Genomic DNA, 21,711 nt, shown 5'->3' with positions numbered 1-21,711 from the left:
ATGAGAGAATTCAAATTTGCTCAAACAATGATCTTTGCTATAAATGAAATCAACAAAAACTCTGACCTGCTCATTAATGTTAAACTTGGCTACAAAATTTATAATAACTGTGGAACCATGGACATAATGAGAGCTGCACTGGCACTTGTGAGCGGAATAAAGGCAGAAATCAGTGATGACAACTGCACAAAAACTGAAACAGTGCAAGCTATTGTGGGACATTCGGGCTCACTACCAACCATTGCGTTTGCACAGGTAGTTGGAAGGTTTCAAATACCTGTGGTAAGCCAAGCAGAATCTATGAACTTATTGTGAAGTATACATCAACTTTGTGATGTGAAGTGCTCTATAGTAACATTTATACAAAATTATTGTTCTTTCTGTCACTGTAAATAAGATGTTTGATTTTTTCCCTGCAGATCAGTCACTTTGCCACCTGTGCCTGCCTCAGCAATAGAAGAGAGTATCCTACTTTTTACAGAACTATTCCCAGTGACTACTATCAAAGCAGAGCTTTGGCAAAGCTTGTCAAGCACTTTGGTTGGACCTGGGTTGGAGCTGTAGCTGTAAATAATGAATATGGCTTGAATGGCATTGCAGCATTTATTCAAGCTGCACAAGAATATGGAGTGTGCATTGAGTACTTTGAAGCATTTTCATCATCCGATCCTCCACATGTCTTACAAAGAATAACAGAGCGCATTAAGCAGTCTACATCCAAAGTAATTATGGCTTTCATGTCGCACAGAGAAATTAAACTGCTGGTTTCTGAGTTGTACAACCAAAACATTACAGGATTGCAGTGGATTGGCAGTGATGCATGGATTACAGATCCCTCCTTGACAGACAGCGAGGGACACAAAATCTTGGCAGGCTCGCTAGGTTTCACAGTTGCCAAAGCTCATATTCCAGGGCTAGAGGAGTATCTAAGGCAGCTCCACCCCTCACAGTTCCCTGACAGTCAGTTTGTCAGCGATTTCTGGGAAAAGGTGTTTAACTGCTCTCTGAATAAATCTGTGAACACATACAAGCAGCCATGTAGTGGCTTTGAAAGCTTGCAAAATGTTACCTCACTTTTTACTGATGTGTCTGAGCTCAGATACACAAATAATGTCTACAAGTCTGTTTACGCAGTGGCTCATGCTCTTGACAAACTGATTAAATGTGATAACAGTCCAGGACTCCCTTTTAATGGGAAGTGTTCTGATCCCAAACACATTCAACCATGGAAGGTGAGAAAGTGCCGGCTAACTATAACAGAATTATTACATTTGGAGAATGTCATTGAATCTATGTTATTTTTTTTTAAATAGGTCTTACAGCAACTTAATGTTGTCAATTTCACGACTGTAAATGGAGAAAGAGTTTATTTTGACAATAATGGAGATTCACCAGCAAGATATGAACTTGTAAATTTACAAATTACACACAACGGAATAATGGAAGGAGAAACTGTTGGAATTTACGATGCATCTCTTCCAGAGGAGCATGAGTTTATTATGACCAGCAACCCAGTAATCTGGAGTAACGGCTTGAACGAGGTAAAAGTGAGATTATTAATTTTATTAAAATTGCTATAAACAGCTTGTTTTGAAAGTTGATTTTATTATTTCTTTCTTCTTTTAACTTCACCGGCTGTACTAATGGCTTACTATTATCTTTGTGTGCATGAGGTGCCTGTGTCAGTGTGCAGCAACACATGTCTCCCAGGAACTCATATGGTCCTCCAGAAGGGAAAGCCTGTCTGCTGTTATGACTGCATACCCTGTTCAGAAGGCGAAATCAGTAATTTAACTGGTAAATAGTTAAAAATTTTAATCAAAAGTCATATGACCCCAATCATCTGTTTTCACTCTCACCTGCTTATTTCTTTATTTTACTTTTTTTTGCAGATTCAGTACACTGCATGCCTTGCCCTGTGAAGTACTGGTCCAACAAACAAAGAGATGCCTGCATCCCAAAACCAGTAGAATTTCTGGCTTATGATGAAATTCTGGGGACACTGATTGCATCATTTTCTCTCCTGGGAATTTTTCTGACCATGATCATAACTCTGATCTTTTACAGCCACAAAGAGACCCCTCTAGTACGAGCCAACAACTCTGAGATGAGCTTTCTGCTGCTCTTCTCCCTGACTCTGTGTTTCCTGTGCTCTCTAACCTTCATTGGCCGCCCCACTGAGTGGTCCTGCATGCTGCGACACACAGCATTTGGCATCACATTTGTCCTCTGCATCTCTTGTGTTCTGGGGAAAACAATTGTTGTTTTAATAGCATTCAGGGCAACCCTTCCAGGAAGTAAAATGTTGAAGTGGTTTGGGCCTGCACAGCAGAGACTGAGCGTGCTGGCTTTTAACCTCATACAAGTTTTGATTTGCATACTTTGGCTAACAATAAGCCCTCCTTTCCCTTTCATGAATTTTCTGCTGTATAAGGACAGAATTGTCTTGCAATGTAACCTGGGCACAGCTGTAGCGTTCTGTGCTGTATTGGGGTACATAGGACTTCTGGCTGTGTTATGCTTCATCATTGCATTTTTGGCTCGTAAGTTGCCTGACAATTTTAATGAGGCTAAATTTATCACCTTCAGCATGCTGATATTCTGCACAGTCTGGATTGCTTTTGTCCCAGCATATGTCAGCTCTCCAGGGAAATACACTGATGCTGTTGAAACATTTGCTATTTTGGCCTCCAGTTATGGACTCCTGTTCTGCATTTTTCTACCAAAATGTTATATAATTTTATTTAGACCAGAACAAAATACTAAGAATCATATAATGAGACAAAGACATAAATATGGTATAAATTAACAGATTATCTTTTTGGTTAGTTGACAGTTCATTTCATCATAAACTGTAATCTGTGTTGTAGTGAATCATTTTGTTGCAATAAATAAATCTTTTCCTCATGTTGTTATACTTTTTATCTGTTTGTTCACCCAAGCACACACCTTGACAAAGAAATAACAATAACAAAAACACAATAAAGGAAGAATAACCTTTGCCATTTCACTATATTTATGTCTTCATCTAGCAGTATCATAAAGTATAATTAACTCTCACATTGAAACTGCTCCAAAAAAATTAAAGGCAAATTTAAGGGAACATGCAAAATAAGCTACAATTCTGCAATTAAACATTATATTTTCTTTGCAATGGTGCTTGAATTTTTAAAGACACATATACCAAAATACTTCAAAGGATTACAGTAACCTGGATGACTTAGAATCAGGATTCATTTGGTTCTAAATTTAAAAGATTGGTTTAAAGAGAGTTAGGACACATTCACACTGACACTGTCTGCTCCATTTCCTTGGTGACTCAGGTCTGTTTGGAGTAGTGTGAACCTGTATTTGGACTCTAATGACTCTACTTGAAAATCAGAGGTCTCGGTTCACTTGCAAGTGAACTCTGGTCCAGTGCGCTGACAGTGGAAATACAAAGGGACCATCTAGCAGAGCAAAGAGAGGAGATGACGTGACCCAATTTCCACAACATGTCGGATATCTTGAAGCCTCTCCGGCTGCTCAAACTGCATTAACCAAGACTGAATGCATTTATTTTTGCTCCACTGTACTAGTGGTGAACAAGCCAGTTTCAACCCTGGCCAATTAATGAGCCAGATTTTCCACTTCTTTCTTCTTTATCAACGGTTAGAAAAACTGATCCTTAGTAAGCAGTTGTATCAGCTTAATGGTTGAGGCAGTATGAAAGCAAACAGAACCAAATGAAGGTGCAAAAATTATTGATTGAGACCCAGTTTAGCACACAATTCATTACCCAGGTCAAATTGAGACCCAACTGAGTCACAATCTTGGCCTAATTCATAAAAATAAAAATCCTTGGAAAGTACTGGGGAAATTTTCATGGTGAAACATTAACACAACTCTGGTTGGAAATAAATAAATGTAACACTTGGATAACTTAATTGTAACAATGCCACAGGGGAAGTGTGTCATAAAAGGTGGTCCAACAAAATATCAATGCATCCCAAGATGGGGTACAGACAAAAAAAGAAAGGTAAACATATACAAAATTAAAAATAAAGGTCCTGTGCAAAACATTTACTTTAATACTAAATGATTATTCTAAATACTAAATATAAATAATATATAAATATAAATAAATAATAATACTAAATAATAATAGTTTATGTAAAGTTATACGCACACAAAAGAAAAAAAATACACACACACAAGCAAAAACAACAAAAACACTGGAAAGTAAGAAGTCCCCATCTACGACACATGACTTTATTACCCAGTGGCCTGACTCCAGTGGGAAAGGGCAGCTGCAACAATGGTACGAAAAACAAACACTAGGAGTGGCATTGCAACATATTGCTTCATCTTTTTGCACAACAACATGAACAACATGTGGCATATTTCTTCAAGCAGATAAATAAGGTCTATTTTAAATAACAACTTTGTCACAACATGTAAATGATGGATGCTAATTTAATTAAGGTTGTGTTGTGATGTCTTTCACCTTCTGTTCTTATATTTCTTCTTTCCTATGTTCATTGCTTTGTCCAACAAACAATCAAATTTAAATACTTTTTCCAGCTCTTTAACAAAATACATCTAAGAAAAATGCAGAAAAAACACATAAAATGTTTTTACTGTATAAAAATGAGTTGCTAATGTCTGTGATTACTTAAACTTATATTGGTGAGTTGTGAACACCCAAAGCAAGTATGTCATTATGTTTCCATCCTGACTGTGAGTTAAACTAAAACTGTAACTGAAAAACTGAAACACAACATTCAACTCAAACTTTTTGTTTGGCTTCATGGTAAAATGAAGAAAAAATAAATAAACAAAAAAAATCATTAATTTACATCTTATGCTTAATCTAGAGCTGCAGTTAATATAAATATTTTACCTGCTAACTCTAACTTAGAGTCATGAGGGAGTTGGAGTCTATTCTAGCTGCACTCAGGTGTGAGGCAGGGTACCCTGGACACGTGCAAGTCCATCACAGGGCCAGCACAGAGACACACAAGACTACCACACAGGAAGTTGGACTCCTTGGTTGGATTTACAAAGCCGCACAGCCTTATTGTGAGGAACATGCAAGTTCCGCACAGAAAGACCCCAAATAATGTTTGAACCAGGAACTGTCTTGCTGAGAGGTAATGGTGAAAACATCCCATCTTTGTGAAGAAGAAGAAGAAGGTGTGTATTTCATGTATTCTATTTATTCATTTGCACGGCCAAGACCTTCCATTTTCTGAACTGTTCCCAGAGACTGCCAGCAGGGCTTAATTTGGATGGGGTGATAAAGGGAAAAAGTGAGGATGACACTTTGTCATATCTGCTTCAGATTGACAGTGAAGAACACAGTAATAAAACAGACTCTTATATAGTGGTGTCTACTATATACAGAGTGATATATACAAATACAAATTACAACTACAAATATCAAATCAATATACCCTATATACAGTAGATGCAGTGAAGGAGTGGTATAAAATGAAACACGTGAGTAATGAAGTGGATTGTACAAACGTTTAGCAGTTTATCTGTTTCATAAACTGGCTGCAGTGGGAAAGAAACTGTTCCGGTGCCTGTTGGTCCTGGTCTGCAGGGTAAGAGGAGTCTTTTATGATGTTCCCTGACATCCCTGACATCCTTTGAATACTGGAAGGGTACAGGTCCTAAACAGAAAGTTTGTCTGGTGTCAGATTGTTCTGACTCCACCAGACCTCGAGCTGATTCACTTGCAGTTAATATGCAGACTTGTCACCTTCCTGGATAAGGCAGATGATGGTGGTGTCATCTGCAAACTTCAGGAGCTTCACAGAGGGGTCAGTGGAGGTGCAGTCATTGGTGTAGAGGGAGAAGAATAGTGGCGAGAGGACACATACCTGGGGAGCACAGTGCTGATGATCCAGGTGTCAGAGGTGAACTGCCCCAGACTCACCAGCTGATTTCTATCAGTAAGGAAGCTGATGATCCACTTACAGAGGGCAGGTCGCACAGTTTGCTGTTTGGTGCAGAGGGAGTGGGGGATGATGGTGTTGAACACAGAGCTGAAGTCCACAAACAGGATCTGTTGATAGGTCCCAGGATGATCCAGGTGCTGCAGGATATAATGCAGTGTCATGTTAACTGTATCATCCACCAACCTGTTTGCTCGGTAGGCAAACTGCAGGGGGTCCAGCAGGTTTCCTGTAAAGGACTTCAGGTGGCCCAACACCAGGCATCAGAGAAACAGGCCTGTAGGCACTCAGTCCTGTGATGGTGGGTTTCTTGTGGATCAGAATGATGATGGAGCACTTGCAGCAGGAGGGAACTTCACTCTGCTCCAGAGATCTGGGACAGGGGCCAGCTGATCTGCACCCTGCAAGTCTGAGCTATATCAGACCGTTAGCAGTGAACACACTGTTTACAATGTTATGCTGAAATGATGATAACACGTCAATAAAACAGCTCCATTTAATGTGAATCAGGTGTGTTGCAGCAGGGAGACATCTAAGACCTGCAGGATGGTGTGCCTTGAGGACCAGGGTTTGGAATCACTGCTTTACACTACATGTCACATTCACCCATTCACACACACATTCATACCCCGATAGGCTCATCAGGAGGCAGCGTGGGGTTAAGTGTCTTGCCTAAGGATACTTCGACATGTAGTCAGGGAAAGCCTGGAATCAATCCACTGACCTTTCAGTTGGAAGACAACTGCTCTTCTTACTGAGCTACAGCCACCCACATGTTGATACTGGCTAGGCGAGGGTTCGAACGGTGGCCTTTCTGTGTAGAGTTTGCATGTTCTCTGCGGTCACTCTGGCTTCCTTCCACCATCCAAAGTAATGCATGATAGATTAGTGAGAAGTGGTCACTAAATTTTCACGAGGAGTGGGTGTGACTGATTGTTTATCTCTTTGTGTTAACCCTGCAATGGCCTGGCGACCTGTCCAGGGTGTACCCTGCTTCTCGCCTGCTAATTGTCTGAATAGGCTCCAGTTCCCCTGCAACTCTGATTTGGAATAAGTGCTATAAAAAAATAGATGGATGATTGAGATAACATTTCCAGAGGAAAAGATCAGACACGCAGACACTGTTTTTACACTTTGTCCAAGAACAGTTTTCATCTGATTGATCATTTCTCCATCCATAGTTTGTCTGTTATTTCTAATTTTGTTTTCCCTCAAACACAAAGTAGGATGAATGCTGCTCTAATATCCAGCACTGTGCCGGAGTATAGATTTTTATTATATTAACAAATTACAGTTACAGAAGAATATGTTTTCTCTGTGAGATTCCTGTTAACTCACTGCATGGTTTTAGTAGTTTTAAGGAGTTCCACGGTAGATATTCACATTCAAGGGAACACAAAGATTTGTGACATTTATGTTTATATATGGGCCAGTTGGGGCAAAATTGCCCAGGCCATTTTTTTTTATCCCAGTCCACTAAACACCTCAAGATCTATCACTGTTGGGGAAGGAGTCTCATGTGTATACATCATAACATTCAAGTCTCAGAAAAAAAAGAAATGCATGTACTGGTGTGAATGGTCCCCTAAGTTACCTCCTGCACCACAGAGACAAAGAGAAAGCTATAAAACACATCCTTCCATGAAAGGCATCTTCCAAAAGTAGAGCTCTGACATGTCAGTCACACTTCTCCTCTTAACTCTGTTCACATGGATTGTGTCATCTGGCACTTGGCTCGGCCTTCATGAAGAAAAAAAGGCCTTAAACATATCATGTTACAGTGCAGTCATACTTGAAAGGAGCAAAACAAAACCAGCAATGACATTTGAGAGGTAAGCATTTTGTTGAGAAATCATCTGTTTTCTACTATTTCCAATTTATTATAACTTGTGCAATAGCATGTTTTGTTTTGTTTTGTTGGGAACCTGGTATCCCAGTGTTGGTTTTATATGAATTTGGTAGCACTTATAATTTAATACATTTCTCAGCAGAGAACCAGCAAGAAATAGGCATAAACACTGTAGTGAAAAAAAAAAACATCAAAAGAAAATAAGATACTCTCAAGTGAATTTTGCATGTCTCAGATGCAATTTTAAGTCATTTACTGAAAATTTGCACAAACTGGCTCCCAGCTGTATTATTAAGCTTTCTTATAAAACCAACACTTTGCATTTCCTGCTTTTTTAAATGCTTGTATATCTTATCTTTGCCAACTCAACAAGCAGATGTGAGAGAACTGCAGGCTATGACAGAAGTGCATATAATAATCTGATGCATAAATGTAGTGCAACAAAAATAATATTTGTAGTTTTAGATTTTCTGGAAAGAATGGATCCTTGTAAAAGTTTTCTACACATGAGAGGGTCACAATAGACTGTTTTCTCTTTCCCAGTCCATCTATGAACTGCATGCTATTAAATGCATATGTGAAAAAATTGCAAAGACCTCAGGACAATGTGAAGTTTGAAGAGGAAAACAGGGATACATGCAAATGTGAAGTTTTGCCATTTTTGCCTTATTTATTGTCTAAGACCAATTCTCTTCAACCTATGAGGGTGAGTACCTGATTTACAGTAATTTATGTAAAGTGAAACAGATTTTATTACATTATGAAATATGATTTGAATTTAGAATATAATTTTTCCTCTAAAGCAGAAAGCATACATCAACTTATTCTAGTTTATATTGAAAAGCATTAATAATCTCTTTTTTTCATATATTTTCCTACCTAGATAAGATTTGATAATTACAACCCCCAGCTGAATCGCAGCAACTTCTGGTCATCTGTTCTGAGATCAGTGGATCACTGCACCTACATCAGCACCCTTGTACTGGTGCATCACTGGAAAATAATGGATCACATCAGCATTTATAAGGCATGCAATCTTAAGGTCAAAATCCCGCAAAATTTACTCTGTAAGGAACCTGGATTTGAAGAACACCATAACTGTCTACTGTTTGACAGCCAGATGAGCAACATGTTCTCTGAGGCATTAAATAGAGCCTACATGAGGGTCTGCTACTATAAGGTGTGTCTAACATTGATATTTTTTCCGTATACTTACATCAGTATTCTTATTTAAGACCCTTTGAAATAATCTATTATTTATAATCAGAAGCTGTTTTATGTGCACAGTTGGATGTTACACAATCCTTTCTGAAAGTACTTTTAAGTGTGCACAATATTTATATAATGTGATAGAAAAAATCTATTAATTAGAAAAATTATTACTGAGTCAAACTGATTAATGGGTTTATTCAGTAGAGTTGTACAATTTGTTATATTTTTAATTTTTTTCTAATTTGATTCAGGGAAAAGGGTATTGATTCAGTTTGCAAATTGTTATATTGAGCAGCAACATCACTATGAATCTGTAATAAAGACCTGACATGTTCGCCTTTTATCAACAGATGTTGTGCAAGTTCTGTTTTACACTGATGGAGGTACTTCTTACACCACCAGGTAATATTTATTTATTTATTTATTCATTTGTTTATTTGTTTCTTTGTTTGTTTGTTTAAAATATTTAATCTAAATTTTTTTTCATCCACAGAAAACATAAAATTCACTGATTCCACTAGCAAAGTGGAGAGTATACAGCCTACAGTCTCCAGCAGATTTGTGCAAGGATTCTTTCTGGCAGTTTTGCTTCTGCCTACAAGCTACACTAGATTAAAATTATTACCAAACAGAGTCAGCTTTACCCCTGGCAACAACTTCTCAATAGTGATGCTTTTTACACCTTTTACCCTGACACAGCTCAGTTTTTTACTATCGGTCACCGCTCAGCCATCTAAGTGCTCTGTGATAGCTTCCTACATCTTTTATGCTCTGTGGAGAACTGAACAGCTGTTAAGTGCCTTAGGACCAGTGCATACTGTCCTGAACATAATTAATCCCATACAACAAAAGTTAAAGGCTCTACCTATTACTATTTTGTTTTTGTGGCTGACTTCTACTTTTTTTCCAAAAAAGAACATGAAGTACTGCTTTATAAGCATACATGTAGAGGGTAGGATGGGATTAACACTTAAATTTTGGGCTGTGTTAGGACAAACTGAGGTTCTTGCTTCTTTGTACTGCACATCTGTCTTCTTTCTAACATTGCTATTTCCTATCCTGACTAAACTGAATTGTTTGATTGTGTTTGTTCATCTACAATCTGTGACACGCCTACAAAATGTAAGGATACTAACAAATTACATACTTATTAAAATAACATACCCAATTTAAAGTTAAGTCCAGACCTCCACCAAGTCATTATTTATTTTTTCTTTTGCCAATGATTGTGGATATTATTTTTGAGTCCTTTGAGCTATAATGGCAAAATTATCCCTATAGTAAAGAATCCTTTAAAAATTTCCTGGATCCAGGTAGGGATACGGATCCAATATCTAATCGCCTTTTTTCATTTCCGAGATTTCCTGAAAATTTATCACATCTATCATCCAGACTTTTTTGAGTTGTGTGTCTAACTAACAAACCAACACTGCTGATTACATGACCTCCACCTTGGTGGAGGTAATAAAGTTTCCCTCTGACCTAAGAACGGTGTCAATTTAAAGAAACAGGAAATTCAAAATACAGGAAAATTTGGAATGAAATTGTAAAATTAAAATTGTGAGTCTCAATTTAGCCTTTTTTCTTTTAAGTTGTATTAATAAAAACTGAGACCATTAAAACAACAACCTGAAGTTGGAAGTAAAATAAAAAGCAGCAACTACATGATTAAACAGTGATATGTTTTGCTATACTAGTACTACACTGTTTACTTACACATTAACGTTTGAAATAAACGGAACTGTTTTTTTTTTCAGTATTTTTGTCAACATTTATACCTGAAAACTGGTGCTAAAAAACAATGATAGAAACTGCTTTTGTATTTATTTGCAGTAGTCATATTGTACTATATCTAAAATATAGATCTGTTTAGCAGGGGCATTTCCAGATATAAGGCTTTACTGTGGCACAGCCCCCTCCATTACTCAGATCACAATTTTTATATTAAAGATCAGTTATGTTTATGAAATAGACAATGTTATATCTCAGCTACTTTGTTAAGTCCTACTAATACTGGAACAAACACCTTGCTGAAACTGAGAAAAAAAAATCCATATTGTGAATACGAATGAAGCTTTTTAAGCATAAAACAAGCACTCTATAGGTGCAAAGACAAACAAAAGTCAAAGCTTGACATTTTTGCACATTTGACATTTTCTTCATTTTAAAATGAAACACATATATATTTTGATGGATTATAACCATCTTTCTGTCCACCTTCTCGCATGCTCCATGTTCCTCTCTTTTTCCATCTACTACATCCTCGTCTCTGTTCTTCTCTCCCTCTCCAACCTCATCTTGTGCACTGTCAGCAAACAGTCAAACACACAAACCTAAGAATTTAAGATATAATCATATGTACTGTATAAATTAATATGGATTGAAGGTATATTGAACTTGTCAGATCCAGACCACCCACTACAGGACCAGTGCTTCTTTCCAGATACAGGTGTACGACTAATAAAGTAAAAGATTAATTAATTCCTGCAGCAATTAGGTTTTTAAGTGATCTGTTGTGATACTTATGCCTGTTGTTTTTATTATACATTTTGTTCTACTGTCTGTAAAACTAATTGCCCCCCGGGGATAATAAACGTTCTTGAACTATAACATTATTTTAGTTGAATATAGTGGTTCAGGCAAATGCAGTCAGGTAAGGTCATTCTGATCTCCTTCTCTCTCCAACCTTCCCCCCAACCTCTGAATTTGGGTTTTCACGTTGAAAAACCAGCATAATGAAAGTCATAGACCAAGACTTCCCTCATCTTTGTTTTCATTTAAAGAGAAAGAAGATCATTAGCTGTTGTTGCAACTGTTTGAACCCATGTGCTGTTAAAAAAAAAGAAAAACATGGCTACTCAGTCATGTTTTGTATTGTACCTCCTTGTAGCCTACTTATTCTACTCTAAATCTTATACTGATGAGGGTTGGACATCACAAAATAAAGCCTTGCAAAGCTGCAGGCCCTGAATGGGTCCTGAAGAACTATGCATATGAGCTCTCAACTGTAATGACATTTTTAACACCTCACTGTCCCAGGCGCATACAAGATGGCCATCATCTTCCCTGTGCCAAGAGCCCCCATAGTGTCCTATCATCCAATCTTTCACTCCACTAGAGAGGTGTTTTGAGAAGCTGGTTATGATGTGCATAATAAAGTCTGTCACCAACTGACCCCCATCAGTATCCTTACAGGTGGAACTAATCCACAGATACCCAGATCCACATGGACTCGTATGCAAATTCTTCATATATTCATTCATATATTTGTCTTGTTGTGTTTTAATATTGTTCATTTCCTAATTTTACTATAATAAAAAGTGGAAATAAACTTTGTTTTTACATTTATATGATACAGATATTTTTGTAAAAGCAACAGAATGGAAAAAGCATGTCAGTAAAAAAAAAAAAAAAAAAAAATAATAATAATAATAATGATAGAAAAATTACCAATTTTTTTCATGGTCTGTGGGTTTTGATTTAGGTTTTTTAGTCTTGTCATGTTCTGTCCCTTGTGTATTCTGTTTTGCCTTCTTCCTTCTTTTGGTTAGTATCCCTGGTTTGATTTGTTCATTTGCTTCATCTGCACCCTATTAGTTCCTCACTGTATTTATCTTTTAGTTTTCTTTGTCAGTTCATCCGTCATGTTTTCCCGCTGTTTGTCTTCAGCAAGGTCTGTTATTAAAACTTTGTTTCTACATTCCCTATACCTTCTGCTTCTGATTCCTGCATTTTGGTCCACTTCTTCCTAAACACATGACAAATTTACAATAAGGAGAAGTAGAGCTGGGTGATATGGAGATAAAAATTCTAACAATTTTTTTTGTTTTTGTTATATATATAATATAGACACCTATCTGAACAGAGTAATTTACTATTTTTAAAAGCTCAGGCTCAAAGAAACCATAAAATGTTTCTAAACGTGATGTTGGAATTGGGTCTAAAATGTAGGTTGTTTGGTTTAGTTGGGAGAAAACTCAACCAAGCATCTGTGCATCAACCAGGGCCAAACTCCCAAGTGTTCCTCGGGTAAAGACAGTGTCTTAGATCTGTTAAAATCAACACTTTGTTTGATTAAAGACTGATTTAATTACATTATTTTTTTCTATTTTCCATTGTCCATTTGACAGATTTCCAGTCCTTCCAGTTGGACCCACTTTGGCTGTTTTTGATCTTTGATGGGGTGATAGCCACTTAGAGTGACTACACAGATGTGTTATATTTCAGAGCAGAGAACAATGTAAACAAGGCTGTGTACACTGTTGTATAGCTCATCATGCAGGAATTTCCTGCTATAGGAAAGCCCTGTGTGAGCAAGAATGAAGTTCAACCTGAGTTAGTAAGTTTCAATACAGTGATACTGCCACAATATACTTAATTTATAATTTTTAACATTTGTGGTCAATGCAAAAGAGAGAAAAGGTTGGCTATTGAGGTCAGACTATTTCAGTGATGCAGTATTTTCTCTGCATTATTATTCCAACATTCTATGTTTTGCATTTACATGTGCTAAAGTCTGTCTGCAGAGATCCGTGTCCACCAGGGACTCGAAAGGCAGTAAACAAGAAACCTGTGTGCTGCTTTGACTGCTTTGAATGTCCTGAAGGAACAATTAGTAATCAGACAAGTGAGTGGAGATTTCATACTGAGCTCATTCCAACAAACTGTTACAAATACATTAAAAAAATGAAAATAAACGTAGACATATCTGAGTTCAGATTCTAATCTAATTTGTCCATTATCCTGTTTTTTAATTTTCTTTCCTCTACAGATTCTTTGGAGTGTTTTACTTGTTTACCTGAATTTTGGACAAATGAAAAGAGAAACCAGTATATTCACAAACCCAATGAATACCTTTCCTACAATGAGATCATGTGAGCAATTCTAACATTTTTAAAAGTATTTTGGAGTGCTTTTATCACTTCTGATATTAACAATACTTTTCACTCATAAGGAGACTCCCATTGTGAGATCCAACCAACTACTCTGATCTGCGCTTTTTGTTGCATCTATCTGGATAGATGCAACAGAAAATATCTATGTGGATACAAATGTGTAAATTTATCCACATTCAATGCTACTGAGTATGATGAAGAGTCCTACTTCACACTGATGTCTTGCCATTTTTACTGAATTTATATTATCTAGGCTACAGCTTTTTTTCTTTTCCTTTATATATATGTATATATATATATTATATATATATTTTTTATTTTATTTTTTTCTTAGGACTGAAAATACTGTGGCATTCAGTCCGCTTCCAGTTTGGTGTAGATAAATTATGATCAAGTGTCTTTCTGTTTTGTGTTTGCCCCTTCATACAGTAATAACATAATAACAAACACAAGAAAAGGAAAAAAAAACTGTTTTTATGCAGAACTGATGTGAGTTTGCAGCTCCCTGTTTTGCATGTCATGCACTGAACTTCTCATGAATCACCACTAAGAAGAAGATGGAAATTTTTTCTTTAATGTGTCAACCTACAGAGAAAGTGAGGGAGCTGAAACCTCTCCCCCTCCATGGGTGCAAAACCCATCTGAGACTATATGAGAAGGGAGATTTACGCACACTTTCTCCGCAGTATGAAGTTATTATGCATTTGATTAGTTTTGTAATTCCAAGTGGTAGGTCATGTGACGTCCATACCAGGTAACTGTTCTTTCAGTGCTGCTGCTCCCTCCTCTCTTCCTCCCTCTACTTTTGCTTGTTGCCTGAGGTTAACGCAACGCAAATCCGATGTGAACATAATTAATGCTGAGACAGAGCAAAATCCCGGACGATTTCAAAATTCCGGCTGGATCATAGACTGTATATAAAAGATGAATGGAGCCTCCATGACGTCACCCGTAGGTTTCTGAAGAGCTGAATTGAAGCTCATTGGGTGGTTCCCAATAAGCTTCGCCATCTTGGCAGCGAAATCCAAAAATGGGCAAAGAGGTGGAGCTGAGAGGGGAACTGTGAAGGTGGGGGTGGATGATTGACACCCATCAAACTCTGAACTGCCTGTAGCTAAGAGCTAATTGAGCTAATGGTAGCTAACCAGCTAACGGATCATGTCCCCAGGGGACTCCTGTGGGACATGACCTTGTACAAGCTGTCCCTGTACGACCGGTGTCAGAGCTTGGTCCACATCGCCGGCAGTAAATCAGAGTTGTTTCCGGTGAGGGTTGGACTCCACCAAGGCTGCCATTTGTCACAGATTCTGTTCATAACTTATGGACAGATTTTCTAGGCACAGCCCAGGTGTTGAGGGGATCTGGTTTGGTGCCCTCAGGATTGGGTTTCTGCTCTTTGCGGGTGATGTGGTTCTGTTGGCTTCATCGGACCACCGATCCCATCTTTGTTCCTGTCCAATGTCTGCTCCTTGGACAACAAGCTGGATCTACTCTGACTGAGGTTGGGGGCTTACCATGAAAAGAGAAACTGCACAGTGCTTTGTCTAAAGGAGACCTGGCTGAATGTCAAACGTAACATACTGAGACAGAGGACCATCACGGTGTGGCCCAGTGATGTTGTCCCCACATTGCAGCAGTGCTTTCTTTTTTTTTTTTTTTTTTTTTTTTTTTTTTACCTGTCTTGTCCAGCATCGTTGCAAACAGAATGATTGTCTGGCTGCCGTCTGGTGCTGGGCAATTTTACTCTATCAAGCAGGGATTTATACTACATGTATAAAGTCCCTCTTGATGACATGAGAAACTTTATTAAATCAGACTCTTAATGCTGGACTCGACCGGAGGGGACAGAGAGAGAGAGAGAGAAAAGAAAGTAGAGAGAAGAGGGAGGGGAGAGAGAGGGACAGAAAGGGTGTGGGGAGTGCGGGTGGGGACTTGAAACATCATACAGAAGACCATGTAATCCATACTACTTACAACATATATAGCTAAGATCATCCTAGCCAGTAGGTCATTACACAACTAGTTGATAATAGTAACAATAATAATAATAAGAGTAAGAGTAATAATAATAATAAGAACAGAAATAATAAAAAAAAGAAAAAAAAATATGATAATAGATATAAGTGAAACTGCTGTATTCAAGAACACGCGCAGAGAAACCTGTGTGGATGTGTTGGAGAACTCGGCCACACGGCGACGCAAAGGCTGTGTGGAGACGTTCAGGAAGGAGTGACCATGCAGAGTGATCATGCAGATGCCACCTCACTTGAACAGAGGCCAGAGTCAGGCCAGCGGTCCCGAGACCCAGGCCACCAGCCCCCCCGCAGGCAACAGATCCCGACCGGTCCACAGAGACGACCACTCGCCCGCCCAGGAAGGCAGCAGCAGGAGACCCCAGCAGGAGCCGCCCCGCGGACACAGGGCACCGGCCCCGGCGGGCCGAGGCCAGCAGTCCCCGACCCCCCCGGGCACCGGCCGCCCGGGACAGACGGGGCAGAGGGCCCGGGCCCAGGAGCGCAGGGACACTCCCCTCCCCCACAGGCCGAGGGCCAGCACGCCACCCGGGGGGACCCGGCCCGCCCAGACGGCCACCACCAGAGGCCAGCCCCACACCCCAGCGCCCAGCCGCACACCCCGAGAACCAGTCCTGCCCCCCCCCAGACCAACACACACACACACAAACACACACACTCTCCTTCCACTCCTCCATTCATCCTCCCACGCACCATTCAACCCTTACATACTCTGTCCTCCCACACACAGACACCATCCTTCCACCATCCATCCTTCCACACACACACACACCATCCTTCCTCCCACACACTCACCATCCTTCCACCATACACTCTCCCACACCTACCCCATCCTCCCACACACACATCATCCCTCCACCACTCATCCTCCCACACATACACCATCCTCCCTCTCATACACCATTCATCCACCTTCACACCTCCCACACACACACACACACACACACCATCCTTCCACTACCCATCCTCCCACACATACATCATTCTCCTACACATACACCGTCCTCCCTCTCCTACACCAAACATCCACCTTCACGTACCCCATCCTCCCACACACACACACCACCCCTCCATCACCCACTCTCCCAAACATACACCACTCCCCCACACACACACCATCCTCCCTCCCATACACCATCCATCCTCCCGCACACACACCATCCTTCCACCATCCATCCTCCCACACACTCCCCCATCCCTGCACCATACATTCTCCCATACATACCCCATCCTCCCACACATACATCATCCCTCCACCATTCATCCTCCCACACCCACACCACCCCCCCTCCCACACACCACGCATCCACCTCCACACACCCCACCCTCCCACACACCATCCCTCCACACCCACACCCCTCTCCCACCCACACACCACCCCCCCCCCAACACACACACACACAAACACCATCCCCCCACCACCATCCTCCCGCCACCCCACGCAGCGGGGGGACAGCCCCAGCCAGGAGGCGAGGAGACACGAGCCAGGCCCCCACCCCCCCACCCCGCACCCCCCCCAAAACAGCACCTTCCCCCCAGGGCCAGCAGCCAAAACCCCCCGGGACAGCCCGCCTACGCCCCGGGCCAACGCGACAGGCCACCCGGCCCGCCCCGCCCCCGGGCCATCCATGGAGACAGGGGCGCTTGAAGACCCCATCCCCCCTCCCTCCCCCACTAGTGATGGAATATATTATGTGCTGTTTGCAATTAAAAAAAGAGGGTTAAAATTGGGGGGCAGTAACTGCATTGAGGAGGGGGCGGGGCCACCTGAGCAGTCCCACCCACCTGACCTCGCATGTTCCACCCCCCAAAACGTGTTTGTATGTTGCAAATGTTATTTGTGCTCAGTGACTAAGTGGAATTAAAAGCTGGGAGGCATGCTGCCGCTCAGCGAAGCAACGGGGCCACTATGATGACCCCCCTGCCCCGCCCAGCGCAACAAGCACACCTCCCACAGCCCTACCTGTGTATGTAGTGAAGAGTGGGGGAGGGGAGGGGTCAGGAGATGTAGGTCCAGAGGGGCGTCACAGGCCCGGAGCAGGCACCCCAACCCAGGCACGCCACGAACCCCCCCAGGGGCCAGCCACCAGCCCAAGGGGCCACTTTCCTCTTTCTGAGTGGGAGGGGGGCGAGGCAAAGGAAGGGAACCCCAGGCCCACGCCCCCAACACCCGGCCAGGGCGCCCCCCAGAGGACACGTCCTAACCCCCTGCAAACGCACACACACTTCCCCCCCAGCCACTCACACACCCTCTCACACACCTCTATACACCAACACCTCAATACGTGCACATACCTCCACACACACACTTCACGCACATACCTATAAACACACACACCGGTGCCCACATACACACACACTCTCATACCCCTCCATACACATACACCACTACACACGCACTCACATACATACCTGCATATACACACAAGCACCTCCATACATACTCACGCCTCCACCCACTCCTTCACTCCTCCACACACACCTCGACCTCCACGTGCACACACTCATATATACACACCTTCACACACACCCACACACACATCCCACATAGACCTCCACACACACACCCGCACACCACTCACACACACATACACGCACACACCTAGACCTTCATACACACCCACACACACATACAGCACACACATCCCTCTACACCCACCCACACACCAGCATACCTACAGACACACACACATACACACCCACCTATATACAAACACACCCCCACCCAGGTTCCGGGGCTGCGACCAAGCACCAGGGCACGGACCAACCCCCGGCACGGCACATCCGGACGGGCCCAGCCCCCCCCAGCAGCGGCAGACCCCCCACCCCCAGGAGAGGGGGGAGACCCGACACCCCAGAGCCCGGGGCCCCCACCCGGCCCACCCCGGGCCCGACCAGCCACCCGGCCAGGGGCCGACGGACACCGACCCAGGCACCCCGGCAGCCACCCCCCACCGCCACGAGGCAGCCCCACCCCGGGGCCCACCCAATGCCGCCCGCCCAGACCGGAACCCCCAGCCGACCCAGCAGCGGAGCAGCCGAGATCCCCACCCAGGAGACAACCGGAGACCCGAAGCCACCAGGGACCCCCCACCCATATCCACCCCCATCCCAGCGAAGCCGCAATCCTCCACCTACATTAGGTGATGTAGCCAGTCACAGGGGACCAGAGGGAATGAAAGTCATCTGATTGGTTCCTGGAGGAGGCAGACATTGCCTCAATGCTGATGTGATCTAACAGGAGATTTCTAAACTGCTGGATAGACAAATTATTCTTATCTTTCCAGTTCACAAGAATAGTTTTCTTTGCGATGCATAAGACTGCGAGGTCCAAGTTTATGGAGTGTATTCCTATGTTAGTGTCACCCAGGTCGCCCAGTAGGCAAAGTGTGGGGTTTGCAGAAAAACTGGTTTTAAACCATTTTGAGAGATCTTCACACACCTTAATCCACAACCTTTGGACAGGTGTGCAGGACCACAGCGCATGGATGTAGCTATCAGAAGTGTTCTCAGAGCAGTGTGGGCAGATATCTGATGGTGCAGCAGTGCTTTCAAAGAACAAACTGGCAGATTTTCAGGGAGGCAGTGGTCTGTGAAGGGGTACTGGACCTGGAGGACTATACATCGGCATAATAAAAAAGGAGTACAAATATTTTTATCAAATATAACATTTATTATTAATAAACTGAAAAATTTTCATTTAAGCATTTTTTGTTTGTGAACAATGTAAAATAACTAAGGCTGTCAAATTTATTACACTTTTAATCCCATTAATCACAGCTTTCAAATGAATTAATTATGATTAATCACAATACGCAACTGTGCATGAAATAGGCCCGTTTTTACTGTATTGTTCTGTTTTCTACTGTACTGATCCACGCAGCCCCACCATGTGGGTTAAAAGTTAAACCAACATTTTGCGCAGCATCTCTTCTAATTTATGTGAAATTTATCAAACTAAGTTGTTTCCCCCCCAACCTCATGTACTTCCAGCAAAATGATATTGATCAAGTTCATAAAAGTTTAACAAATTAAAACCATTTTAGCTAATTGTACTCAATCGCTCAAAATAAAAAAATCTGAAATTTTTTTTAGGCAACAAGTTTGCATAATATCTTTAATACGGTGTACATTTTAGGACATCCTCGTAGTCAGAGTCAGGTGTCAGGTGTCAGGACAAAAGTCATCAGGTATCAGGAAAAAGTTGTCAGATGTCAGTGTCGGAGTCGGGAAAAAAGTTGTCAGAGTCGGAGTCAGAAAAAAAGTCGTCAGAAAAAAAGTTGTCAGAGTCGGAGTCAGAAAAAAGTCGTCAGAAAAAAAGTTGTCAGAGTCGGAGTCAGAAAAAAAGTTGTCAGAAAAAAAGTTGTCGGAGTCGAAGTGTGTCTCAAACCGCGCACTTCTATACTTCGAACACTACATTTAAGTGCTTAGTGCACTGACAGAAATTTCAGTCATCTTGCTGACTTAGCGGAAGAGAAGGGACTTTCAACGGGTTTTTCAAAGCTGAATAATGGCAACTACCGACTCAGCTGAAGCAATGCAGGCGATGGCTGCTTTCTACTGTTGTATGAAGTTATTTAATCATAATTCTAATATAAACTGCAGCATGCTTTTTATCTCTTCAATCCCCAATGACAGTTATGGATCTGATCATTTGTTGGAGGCTGCAGTAGAGTTAGCAACGTAAATGTTAGCAGTTTTATAGCCGAATTTGCGGATGTAGATGGGCTACAAGTGTTAAAAATAATTAATGCTATAGGTTCCGTATGTTTATTCTCGATTGTTGAACCTCCAGATTAAGCACTGCGGGGTCTCTGGTGTAAACGAAATGGTCCTTGATCTGAAAACTGATTAGGAAACATCGCTGGTTTAGAGAACCGTCCGGTTTCCATGGTACCTCTGACTAAGCCATAGCTGATTGTACATCACTTTAGATAAGCATCTGCAAAGTACCCATAAAGTACATATATATATATATATTAATGTTTGCTTTTATATAAACTGCCATTGTGTGTTCACCGTAGAACACTGTGGCATCAAACTAAGCCAGCAGTGGCACTGAGGCACCTGAGGGCTTGGACGTTGCTGTGGAGAAGAGGAGGCGGCAAAATTTTAAATAAAATGTTTTCTGCATTCCTGTTTTAGCGTCTTCATTACTGCATTTCATATTTTAAATGATTTCTAGTATAATCGGTTTCCTGTTGCCAGACGTGAACGGTATCAGTGTAAACACCAATGAAAACAGATGTATAATGTAACGTACTTTAATTCAGTGAAGATTTCTTTGCATATTTAAAAGCTGTTTTATTAGTGTTTTAAATTGCACTTTAGGTATGGGGGAGACATCCAAAGACACATGAACGTGTGCTGATGGTTTCTATTGTTATCTACTGAGATAGATTAATACAGTGGAGGCCACGGTTCTTTGTTTCACAAATGAGGCCTTTTAAAAGGCATTTAATAGCATAAAAGTATGATGACATGCAAACACGTATGTTAACATGATTTTAGATTTTGGAAGAACTTGGACGGATTGTCCTAAAAAAAAGTTCATTAACGGAGCGGCGCTGCTATTAGGCAGCATGTAGGAGGTCATGTACCTTAAAATAAATAAGCATACGTTCTAATTCATGTGCAGCCTGAGGAGGATCCTGCGATCCTGTACGTCACTACTGGTAAGTGCAAAACGTTAGTGCTCACTTTGGATCAGCACTTAACCAGGATAGTGTGCACTACAGAAAGTAGTGCTTAGTGCGTACTACACACTACCTTCCAGTGCA

General features: G+C 41.4%; 1 protein-coding gene across 1 annotated transcript; it reads left to right on the top strand.

The window, feature by feature from the left end:
* On the top strand, positions 1-2,825 carry LOC121646220 (extracellular calcium-sensing receptor-like). The gene is made up of 5 exons (XM_041995117.1): positions 1-282; positions 420-1,232; positions 1,314-1,541; positions 1,674-1,797; positions 1,893-2,825. Exons 1-5 carry the CDS (start codon positions 1-3, stop codon positions 2,807-2,809), a joined length of 2,364 nt encoding a protein of 787 aa, XP_041851051.1. The 3' UTR covers positions 2,810-2,825.
* Positions 2,826-21,711: the final 18,886 nt, after the last annotated feature.

The sequence above is a fragment of the Melanotaenia boesemani genome, chromosome 9, assembly GCF_017639745.1.
Source record: "Melanotaenia boesemani isolate fMelBoe1 chromosome 9, fMelBoe1.pri, whole genome shotgun sequence".
Taxonomy (NCBI): Eukaryota; Metazoa; Chordata; class Actinopteri; order Atheriniformes; family Melanotaeniidae; genus Melanotaenia; species Melanotaenia boesemani.
The sequence above is the reverse complement of the archived record's forward strand: the minus strand, read 5'-3'. Positions and strand labels throughout refer to the sequence as shown.

Bases quoted from the DNA above. Each gene is read 5' to 3' on its own strand.
- LOC121646220 (XM_041995117.1), top strand. From the start codon at position 1: ATGAGAGAATTCAAATTTGCTCAAACAATGATCTTTGCTATAAATGAA. The intron at 1,233-1,313 runs GTGAGAAAGTGC...TTTTTTAAATAG, and splicing joins AACACATTCAACCATGGAAG to GTCTTACAGCAACTTAATGT. The intron at 1,798-1,892 runs GTAAATAGTTAA...TTTTTTTTGCAG, and splicing joins CGAAATCAGTAATTTAACTG to ATTCAGTACACTGCATGCCT.